At 39.2% G+C, this 11,512-nt stretch overlaps 2 protein-coding genes and 1 pseudogene across 4 annotated transcripts; 1 reads left to right on the forward strand and 2 right to left on the reverse strand.

Moving 5' to 3' along the window:
• Positions 1-105: 105 nt before the first annotated feature.
• LOC119998363 lies at positions 106-3,589 on the reverse strand (annotated as a pseudogene).
• A 2,312-nt stretch (positions 3,590-5,901) lies between these two features.
• Positions 5,902-9,208, forward strand: LOC119998365 (protein IQ-DOMAIN 14). 3 transcript variants are annotated; one of them, XM_038845685.1, is made up of 7 exons: positions 5,902-6,161; positions 6,573-6,714; positions 6,806-7,093; positions 7,737-7,964; positions 8,054-8,185; positions 8,345-8,731; positions 8,852-9,208. In XM_038845685.1, the coding sequence occupies exons 2-7, from the start codon at positions 6,640-6,642 to the stop codon at positions 8,861-8,863; spliced, it is 1,122 nt and encodes a 373-aa protein (XP_038701613.1). In that variant the 5' UTR covers positions 5,902-6,161; positions 6,573-6,639; the 3' UTR covers positions 8,864-9,208. The 3 variants fall into 3 exon arrangements, with proteins under 3 accessions (XP_038701613.1, XP_038701610.1, XP_038701611.1); XM_038845682.1 differs by having other exon boundaries at positions 5,904-6,161; positions 8,345-9,208; XM_038845683.1 differs by having other exon boundaries at positions 5,904-6,161; positions 6,627-6,714; positions 8,345-9,208.
• A 139-nt stretch (positions 9,209-9,347) lies between these two features.
• On the reverse strand, positions 9,348-11,195 carry LOC119998367 (glucan endo-1,3-beta-glucosidase, basic isoform-like). Its single transcript, XM_038845686.1, has 2 exons — positions 10,993-11,195; positions 9,348-10,404 (listed from the first exon to the last, which is right to left on the reverse strand). The coding sequence occupies exons 1-2, from the start codon at positions 11,081-11,083 to the stop codon at positions 9,461-9,463; spliced, it is 1,035 nt and encodes a 344-aa protein (XP_038701614.1). The 5' UTR covers positions 11,084-11,195; the 3' UTR covers positions 9,348-9,460.
• Positions 11,196-11,512: the final 317 nt, after the last annotated feature.

Here is an 11,512-nt window from a genome sequence, read left to right on the forward strand (position 1 = left end):
TTATCATCCAACTTATTGTTATTCAAGACTTTGTTCTATTATGTGTGTGTATATATGTGTGTTTGTGCTGATCATCAGTTGTGTATAAAATGAACATGACATGAATTTGGTAGTGTATTTTTCTATCATTTGGACAAAATTACATCATCAAATACAATCAATTCTCCAAGTTCAATAGATACTCCAACAAAAGATGTGTGTAACAGGAGCCCTAACTCAAAAGTCAAAAACCAAACCCCGCCTAGCAATAACATCGATGTATCCGAGGACTAACAAGTCATGCCAGAGTAAGAGGCATCGCTGCCAGTGCAACTATGCTTCTGTGTCAACTCCTCAGTAGAACTTTTTAAGCAAAATTGAGAAATGAAAGTGTGATGATCATCAAGCACAGAGCTGATCAGTCCATATCCATACGGTCTTCCCCACCGTTGCTACTGCCACGCCAGAGTTTGATGGTCCAATCATGAGAGACGGTCACAATATATTGAGCGTCTGCCAACCAGAGAGAACATACTTAGCATGTACTAAACAAGGATCATCTGTAAACTAAGTCACACGGTACAGGAATTTGACAGGCTTTGAAACAAAACCAAGCAACAAGTTAACCAACGGAGCCATCTAGGAACAAACAAATTGCGAATTCTTGCTTCATAAGGAAAGAAAACCTACCCTCACTTATGTCCAGAGAATTTACTTTTGCTTCATGACCAGATAAAGTCTTCACAGGCTTGAAATCTCGGCCAGACCAAACCTGGTAAGACATATGAAACAACCATTATATAAATGCAATAACTAATTTTCCATTCAAAGACTTCAACTTCTATGGAGTAAAAAAAATTTTGAGAAAGAATTGAACCTTTGATGTCATATCACTCGAAGCAGTGACTAAAAAGTAACCTTCTTGAGGTTCAAACTTCACTTGTGATATAAGTTTTGAGTGCGCAGGTATTGTATACAAAGATTTTTTCTTCCTCAAATCCCACACGCGACAAGTATTATCTTCACCACCAGTCACTAAATGATATTTATTCGGTGAAAAGCTGACACCAAGAACCTGTAGAGAAAATCCTGAACATAAGTAAGTAACAATCAACTCAGAATAAAACAAAAATCGACGACTGTTTTGTCTTGAAGTCTTACTGGCTGAACATGACCTTCCAGATCAAGGATACTTCTCCCAGTACGAAGGTCCCAAACACGTGCAAGGGAATCAAGTCCACAAGATGCTGCTAATGATCCATCAGGATGAAAGGTAATCCCATATGCGCTTATACTATGACCTTCTTGAAGAAGCAACTCCACTCCAGTATCTTGAGGCCAAATACTTCCCTGAGGGATGGAAGGCAATACATCCAATACGATCCCTATGGCCTTCAAATGTCTTCAGGAGGGATCCATAGTATTCCATAATTTTACAGTTCAGTCAGCCGATGCAGTCTCCAGATAGTCATGCACTGGTGAGAATGCAACGTCAGTTGCACGTTCTGTGTGCCCCTTCAAGGCGGAAACCTTGTTTAGTTGAGGCATGCTCCACAGTTTAGCAACTCCACTCCAAGCACTAACAAAAGAAATTAAAACAAAAAAATTATGTTTAATGCAGAGACCTTAATGCATGATACACATAAAGTCACATAATTACAGCCACCCTACTAATAAATGGTCAACACTTGAGCAAGGAATAAGATTGTCTCAACCATCAAAAGGTCAAATGATTTCTCATTTCAATCATTGAGGACAAGAAATGAGTATGGCAATCAATGCAAAAGACTCGACAACTTGTCAATGATTCGAATAACGAAAAGCTTTGTCGTGAAGCTTGTAAAGTTGACTATGTGATGCAAATACTCCAAGAAAGGTGGACAAAGAATGCTAAAAAGTTCAAGCTCCACCTTCCACTTTAGGACAAACGATTAGTCCTTTAAAGGCAAATATTCAAGAAGCAATCAATAAATATAATGGTTGTTAACTCACAATTATTTAAATGGGAGAAAATGAGGGATACCAGGTTGCCAGCATTTTCCCATCACGTGAGTTGGAACAACCGGTAAGAGGCCCATCATCTCCAGTCTCACTGCACTCAAGAACTAAACTTCCGGCTTGCTTTAGAGCCCAATCAATCTCTGCATTCACATCTTCATCTGGATCATCCCTTTTCCTACGAGCACGTTCAAGACGAGATGCTGCTCTTAAAATTGAGTATTTTGCATCATCAATTCTAGCATCCAATAGCTCCTTTGATCCAGTATAGAAAGGTAGTGAACCATTTTTTCCTCAACATCCTCAGTTGCAGCAGAAACAGCTGCTGCCTCCTCCTCATGAACTTTCATCAGCTTCTCCAGCTGCCTTTCAGAATCAAGCTTTGCCATAATCATTCGCAACCTTTCCCGCCTTTCCATCTCTCGCTCTCCAAAAAGCGTTATGGGTTCACCAAGCCAACAAAGACGAGCACGGACAGCTATGTCATTAGTCGGCACTGCGAGAGCAGCAGCACGGCGCTTTGTCATCAGCTCCCGCATTGCCTGTTGCTGCCGCTCCCTCTCCAGTTTACTCTCTTCTTAAATCTCATACTCTGCAGAACCAGTAGCAGTTCGGGAGGGACCCAAGTCATCGTGGTCAGAGTCACTAGCTCTGACCTCACCATTTTGCGGCACAGGTGGCCTTAAGGCAGGTGGACGTATTGGAAGTGGGGCTAATGGCCGGACAACTGGGGCAAGAGGAACTATAGGAATTGGAGCAATAGTAGGCAAAGGTTGAATGGGAATTACTTGAGAACTGATAGGTTGTATTGGTAGAACCGGGGTGACAGTAATGGTCGAAACCGCAGGTGGACCATCAAGGACTGAAATAGAAGGCTCTGCTGGTGGAGTGGATGCAGGGTCTTCCTCATCAGCCGCCATAATACCTAATCAAGAAAAACTCCATTATGTATACAGATTATTCCGAAAAAATTATCTATGTTCCCAGTTATCAATCTCAACGTGTATTTTTACAAAAGATCTTCAAGAGATGAAGCAACCAAAGAAACAATTTAAAATGCAAACAAAGATAGAAATTTGACGTACTCGCTAATGGATCCCCGCTAGCAGTCAGTATATCTAACAAGCCAAGTAAATGTAGAAGCTAACCAGTTGATTCACAATGATAAAATATTATACAAAACGCATACTATAAGAGCGTGTCATTGAAACAAATCAACAAACAGGTAGTGAGCAAGAGATCTTCCCAGCATATATTCACACAAAAAATAGAAAAAAATTCCTCCACCGTCACAAATCAAAGGTAAATTATTACAAGCAGTGAAAGATGGTCGCAGACCAGTGCCATGACCTTTATGGCCCATAAGACCTACTGACAATTGAAAAAACGAAAGAGAAACCGAGGTCTCTCACCTTAACGACGCTATCCAAAGTCGCTTATAGCTGCCGTCGTGACAACAAGACGGTTAGAGGAGGAGAGACCAGGAAGAGAAGCCGTTTTCGAGCACCTGATGAGGATGCTAGGAGAGGCTGGTAGAGTCACGATGTAGGAGGGTACGAGGCTCTTCTTCCGCCCAAACGTATCTTGACCAAAAACGGTCTATAAGCTAGGAGTGGCAGTCGTTATGACCTTGTGGGTCCAACAAGATTACTCTTTACAAAATATTTACATGTCCGATCATGATCCGAATTGAATTTAACTTAATTGATGAAACTCGAAATGGGTTTAAGTCCAGATAAATAAATTAGATAATAAATTAATCCGGATTAAGATCCAAACAGATAAATCTAATAAGAACCAATGCTATCAAAGACATTTTCCAGCTACAAGCTCGATGTCCGAGCCCAAAGGCCCTAAGCCCGAAGCCTGAGGCCCAGCCTGGGCTTCATTTTGCAAGTCTGGCCCGACCCGAAGTCCAATGCTCAAAATCGGGTTTGAGCCAAAGCAGGGCCTAAGTTTGAAAAAGTCGATCCTATTTGAGCCGACCCGATGTCGATCCCTAAGTAGTATTCGTTGGATTTGCGGTCGTTTCAAATCAACGGTATGATTTTCAGCTCAATCCAACACCATTGACAACTACCCCAATTACTGTTATATCATACTTCTCCAAAAATGCGCTAGCAATACGAACCACATCACTCTATCTGAAAGTACACACTATATCTTAATCCATCAATTATCAGCATTATGACACTTTTGCTTGCAGCTGCAAGCAAAAAGCAAAACCATTAATAATATGTTGGATTAGTTAAAACAGAGTCAAGAAAGAAAGCACAATCATAAGACTACATGTTTTCAGTCAACAATTGAAGCAAAGCATCAATGGTGGCAAATGGGGGTGTATGTGAGTAATTATTGCTCTGATGATTAGTTCATCCATGTTCTTCTGAATCATTTTCATATTAGAGAATTTAGTGAAAGATCTGTGTAATCATATCATGTACTTTTCATTGCTTGTGAAAAGAAAAGAAAAAAAGTGTGTGGTTCACAATAGAAGCAAATTATTTTGTCAAAGAAATACCAATTTTTACTGAAATAGAAACAATCAAAGCACTTTTTAGTGACGGAAAATCCATCCAAGAGTCCATTCGCTCGGGGATGCACTCATGCATGGTAAACTCTGAAGATAACGACACATCTCAATACATGTTTTAGTTCAGTCGTGAATATAATTTCAAGCATAGAATCGAGCCCAAGTACGTGCTCTTAATCCACACATACCAAGATTTACCCTGCCACCCAAGCTACACGGACAACAACAATCAAGCACTTGAAAAGACAAAAAGAACAAAATAAATAGAATAGCTAGGAAAACTTATTGTTCAGAATTTTTGGTTACAAACAGAGACATATATTGAGTGAGAAAAAACTTCCACTAATAACTTCAAAAAGGATGAGGCGTTGGACCATTTGAACAGCTCAGAAGTCTTCCCCTTCTCTATTCCCTACTTACCTACAGAAAAAAAAGAGAACAGCTCAGAACCCACAACACTTGATTCCTTTGGTTTTTATTGAACAGCCCAATTAAGTTAAGAGAGAGTAGTTTAAGCTATCAAACTCTTGTCCTTGGGCCATCAAACAACTCAAAAGGTGGCATTATCCTCATAATGCTGGGACACAACAGGCAAGCAAGGGTTAAAGCTACCCAAATTCATCCACACATTCAAAGTCACAAAAAAAACAAAAAAAACTGATGGGTCCTTTTTAAATGTTGGCCATGTGGGATTTTTAACAAGTGTTGACACTCTTCCGCACTTGTGGATTGGCTGGTTTCCGTGGATATATCGAGTCTGCAAGACTTTGTTCACCTAAAGAAAAAGCCTTGTTAATGGAGAAGGAGTAAAACTTTCCCTATAAACAACATTGCATGGGTTAATCCAAATTAACAATGTGGTATTTTTAACAAGTCTTGACCGTCCCCCGCACTTGTGGGTTGGTCAGTTTCTATAGATATATCGGGCTTGTACGACTTTGTTCGCCTGAAGAAAATGCTTTGTTAATGGAGAAAGAGTGAGACTTTCCTGATAAACTATATTGCTTGAAGTCTTGACATTTACACCACAATACTTTGTCTTCATTTTTTATAAATTTTTCTTTTCAAGAAGCGAACATGTGACCCGAATAGAATTGAATGAGTATAGCTTAGAGATCAGAAGTTAAATTCATGAAAATAGTCAGTGGTGATTGGTGAAGTATTATGCATGGGGTTGTTGTTTGCCATTACATTTACCAAATAAAAAGTTAATATTAGAATTATGGAACAAATAATATCCAATTTGTCAAGTTTCTCCCATGCAAAAACTAGGATATGAAGGCCATTAATATGAATAATATTTGTAAATATATAACAGTAATTTTGAAATGGTCAGTGGCAGTTTTTGAAAGTAACAGATGGAAGAGAATTGTGAAGACCAGTGGCTCCATGCGAGGTTAAACAGACTTTGCTAGTTAATAGTTATTGAGTCATCGCCACCCATCACTCTCCTCTCCAGTTCTTACTGATATATATATCCTTCCAAGTCGAATCAAGCCAAGCAAAGCCTGGATCTTTATCAGGTGAACAAGAAAAAAAAAACCCAGTTGGTATTGTCATAGCTTCATTGGATTTTGGAGGTCTATAGATCATGAAGTTATAGAGAAACTTCGTTTCTGGGGTTTTCCCTACAAATATGTCCTGTTTTCAGGTATGTTTTGATCGGTAGTCGTAGATAACGTGAGACTCTTTGTTTCTTTGGAATTTTCTGGGGCTTGCTAGTTGATGCATACCTTGCGTTTGACGAAATGCCCCTTTGTGGCCAATAACGTATTTAAGATTCTAACTTTAACTGTTGATTTGAAGCAGAAAGAAAGTAACTGAATTTGGCTTTTTTTGCAACTTTGGGAACTTCTTTGATGTGGGTTTTCAATCTTTTGGCTGAAGGCTATTTGTAGATAGAGCCTGAAATTGACATATTGTTTTTAGTTCTTCAGTGAACTAGCTCTGCATATAGTTTGTTTGGTTCATTTTTATGCTCCAGTTTTTCAATGTGTTCAATGCCAGTTTTCATGCTATCAAATACATCTGAATGGATGTTTTCAATTATGTATAATTGAAGGTGTGCTTGAAGAACATAGAAGGGGTTGGTCAACAATTTTTTTTAATATGATAGACTCAAATTCTCAATGGCAAAGAAGAGCTGCTGGTTTGGTTGGGTGAAGAAGCTCTTTGATTCTGAGGCGAAATCGAAGAGAGAAAAGGTTGATATACAGAGTTCCATTTTTGTGCCTTTCAGCTGATGAAATTTATACATTTCTGTTTGTGTAATATTTCTGTTACTTTTAACTTCAGAGATCAAAGAAGTGGAGATGGGTGATTGGGATGTTTAATAAGATCAGACAACAGCCTGCACTTGCTGCACCACAGACAACATTAAGTGAAGCAACAGAAGAGCAGAGAAAGCATGCTCTGATAGTCGCCATTGCTACCGCAGCTGCAGCTGATGCTGCTGTTGCTGCTGCTCAAGCTGCTGCTGAGGTTGTTCGGCTTACAGCGGCTTCTCAATCACACAATCATTTCACAAAGGCGGATCAAAACTCGGCTGCTGTTAAGATACAGAGCGCTTTCCGTGCATATCTTGTGAGTTATTTTTCCGCTTGTTTAATCATCTTCAATTTTGATTTTATAGAAAATGATAATGTGATAATTCTCTTGGCTCTGCTGATGACTGAATAATTTCCCTGAGAATGATTTATAATGCTTAATCTCAAAGGTTTTCATTTCAAGAGAAACTAGTAGAAGGAAATTTGTAATGCCGCTGCTGCTCAATCTTTCTTGACAAAGAGAGTGCTCATCAAACTTCTTAGTGCTTCCCCTATCATGGATTTAATCTGATCCTTGAACATCTTCCGAATAAATTTGTAAGGTCTTATTTCCTTATCATATGGACTTAAGATTTGAATAATGATAGGAAATAGGGATAATCTGAATTTTACAGTTCATGAAAAAAAAAACGCTTGAATGTTATAACAATCCATGAGAGTATTTCGTAATTTATAGTAGAACCGATGATTCTTTGATGATGTAACTCAATGTCCAAACCTTGAATGGAAAACATAGTTGATTAGTCATGAATTACCAATAAACCAGTTACAAATGAACTTATCTGCAAAGAATTCATGTCATTAAGCTTGCTGTTCTGAAACTGGAATTACATGTAGTTTGTCTCTGTTAAATAAGAATTGGCATAGGTTGATTTGAATTTCAAATGGGAGAGAAACAGGCAAGAAAAGCTCTGCGAGCATTGAAGGGACTGGTGAGGCTTCAAGCCATTGTTCGTGGCCAAAATGCGCGTCGAGAAGCTGCCATGCTAAGGTGTTTGCTGCCCTACAAACAATTTCCACTGAAAATACAAGTAAACAGGACTTCAATTGATGGTGGAAATTACAAAGATGGTGAAAAGAAAATTTTCCATTGGCCAAAAGAAGACTTGGGAGAGAAGGAAATCAAGGTACGTGAGACTGATATTACTTGAATGAATTTTTTTAGAGCAAAAAGACAATGCTACACTTTTTCTGCCCGGCATTTTGTCTTGGGCAGGTTGAATACAACACTGGACGAGACTGGGATTGCAGCTCGCTTTTGAAGGAAGATAAGGAAGCCATGTGGTTGAGAAGGCAAGAAGCCACTTGCAAACGAGAGCGAATGATGAAATACTCATTCTCCAGCCGGGTAATCTGGTTCGGTTGCTCACTGCATGATTAAAAGAACATTTTGCAACAATTCAAATATCGTTCTTCTTAAAAATGCTACTTTTCCAATGGAAAATTAAATGATATAACAAGTATTTTATTCCATATTTACATTTTACAATATTATTTTCTACCTCAGGAAAGGAGAAACACTCAAATGCTTGAAGAATCATCGGCCAGGATGGGAAGTTGCAGAAAAAGCTGGTGGCCATATCAATGTACACATGTTGAAGGACAAGACAGGGAAGCATCAGGGATTTTGAAACAAACTGTTAGTTCGAATCTGATTACCAGTGAGATATTTGACACCGCACAGGTTAAACTGAGGAATACACAAAAACAAGACTCCATCGAAGGACTACATTCACCTCATTCATTTCCGAGAAGATCATTTTGTCGCACGCAAAGGAATATAGCTGAAGATGATGCCAGTTCGATCCCAAATTCTCCAGTATTCCCAACTTATTTGGCTGCAACAGAATCTGCTCTGGCAAAGGCAAGGTCAAGTAGCACACCTCGTCAACGAGTAAGATTGCTGGATGCTTATGTTAAAAACAGCTTGCCACATAAAGATGAACTCTCTTATTGGTCTTCCATTAATGGTGAATCCTTTAGCACCGACACACACAGTCGTTCTTCTACGCAGGTGATTCTGTAGACAAGAACTTTCATTACTCAAATCGAAAGATATCCTCTCTGGTACTCGACATGAATTCCCGTATTCAAGTTGAAGTAGTGGCTTAAGTTCTTCGCTGATGAGGTTTTGAGAAACATGAAGCTTGATTCAAAAACCAGAGACAAGAAGAAATCTCTGAGAGGATGACATTGCAGTATATAAATCTTGTTTCTTTGTGGGTTTTTTTTTTTTTGGTTTCTTTATGTTTTCTTTTACACAGAGTGTGAAGGCTTGAAGTATTCTCTTCTTTGCTGCATAGGTTATTATGTGCAGAAAAATTTAAGTTGGATAATGTGCAATGAAAGGTTTGTTTTGTGTTGGGAAACTGTAAGATGAAAGGTTCCACATACAATGCATGTGTGCCATAACATTGAGGGGTTACTATGAGCCCTAACTGAATCAACCAAGCCTGGCGTGAACATCTATGAACTGTCCAAAGGGCAAGCTTGTATGGTGTGGTTCTCGATAACCAAAAAAAAAGGTGAGTTGTGTCACCGTCCATTATTGATAGTACTATAGATACAATGCCCTTATTCACTTGCTAATACATTGTTTAATCATTAATGCTCTCTTACTTAATTAGTTGAAATTCATGGGGTACTTGGGCCGTTTATCAGGAGAAAAGAGTCCCCAATGCTTCTCCAGTTCAGGACTCTTGTTATCCTCGTCAAACAAGGCAAAAATGTAAGTCTCAATAGGCTTCTCAGGCTTCAATGGAGACCCTCCTTTGACATGTTGAACCAAGTTGTTATTGTAAATCCTTGCATTTTCTACTGATGTTTCTGTTCCTCCTTCTGTAGGCCACCCAGTCTCAGACACAACAATCTCCAAAGAACCACCATTAGCTTTCTCCAAGGCGGCGTAAACGGTATCCAAGGTGGCATCAAACAGGTTCTGGTATTCCCTTGGTGGGTCTGAAACAACTGCTGATTGAGCTGTGAAAAGCGCGTAATCGAGACGAATGTCCCTAGTGTTATCTCTGTAACTGAAGTAAGGATACAAGTTAAGGAGCAATGGAGATTGGTTTTTCACTAAGAAGTTAATAACCGGATCAATAATTGCTCTGTATTCTCCCCTGAAGGAGCCATTAGATGGTGGAAAAGAAGAATCGTCCAGTGTACCAGTGTCAATAGCAGTGGAGACCTTAATGTGTCCAAGTCCGGCCCCAGATAGTGCAGTTAAGATGTTCTGCATTGCAGGGACTAGAAATTGCGCGAATTGATCGGAAGGTTTCACTTCATTTCCTACAGCAATGTATTTAAACATGACGTTGCCATAGTTCTTGACATTGTTTTGGACCCAATTGTCTGCATTGGCTTGACTGGAGGCCATGCTTTGAAGGTCATCATTTGGTAGACCAAGGATGAGTTCAATGCTGGAGCCTCCAAGGGCTTGAAGAGCTTCTTGGTTTGGATCATAGAGTCTCATTCTCTCGACGCCTATTTGGTTGTAGAGATCTATCACTTCTTTTTTTGATGGTAAGTTGCTTCCAAGCATTCCATAACAAATTCCTATTTGGGCACCTGCAAAAAGATATTTCCTTTGATCAACTGGGTTATGATTATGACTGAAAAAAAAGCTAATAAAAGTGCAAGTAATCTCTGGCTTTAACCAAAAATGGATTTCACAAGGTTTAGCCTTGTTGGGGTTATGTAATTACTAATTACAAAAGCTTTTTTTTTGGTAACCGAGGAATCATTCATTCCAGCATGCCTTTCGAATAGCTGAGTGGGTGTAAAACTTGGGCCTCCAGAACAATCTGCACCACGCTGACGACATATAACATTGAGCCAAAGACCATGCGAGAGAAATGAGACTTCTAGTTCTATCCCCTCTCTAGAAGTGGGCAAGATCTCGAAACCTGGAAAATCCTCAAACTCCTGACCTTAGCGTCATCCACCTTAAACCTAAATATATAACCAACTGAGCTATTGCTCCATGGTTTACTAATTACAAAACCCAGTATGCATGCAAGGACTATCGTACACTAATGCATGCTTATCCGTAAACTTATACGTAACCGATGTGGGACACCAATCACATGTGTATCTAACAAGTCACAAGTATATGAAAATATGTAATTTGCATAAGTGTTTTGAGAAGCTTAAGACCTGTTGTGCTTATGCAGGCCATCAGCAGCCCAAAGAGAAGCAAAATGGAGGCCATTGAAGGGGTTTGAGGAGCAAAATATGGTTTAGACATGGTGAAGGGAGGTTTTTTGCAGAGAAAGAACACTAATAAGGTGCCATTTATAGGGAGGAAAAGCTCAAGATTTTCCACAGCCAGCTCATGCAGTGCACCTTAATCTTGCATTTGTTTATAATTGCTTAGGAGTTTCACAAACCCAAAAAAGGGGATGGAAAAAGAAATATACAAACATTAATATGTGATAACGTGTTGGAAGTGGGATTCTAGGGTTGGAGGACTTAGACGAATTCTTCAAGACCATATTTTCCTATCCTAATTAAGTTTCCCGTAGAAGTCCATGTTAGTTGGTTTTTTGTTTTTTTTTTTTTTTGGAAATGACACACTAGAGTTTAAGAGTTAGGATTTAGTATTTAAAGTTTAGGATTTAGGGTTTAGAGTTCAAATCTCACGCTCAACAATTTCAACGTTATTTCCTTGTATGGG

Source organism: Tripterygium wilfordii, chromosome 5, assembly GCF_013401445.1.
Source record: "Tripterygium wilfordii isolate XIE 37 chromosome 5, ASM1340144v1, whole genome shotgun sequence".
Classification (NCBI taxonomy): domain Eukaryota; kingdom Viridiplantae; phylum Streptophyta; class Magnoliopsida; order Celastrales; family Celastraceae; genus Tripterygium; species Tripterygium wilfordii.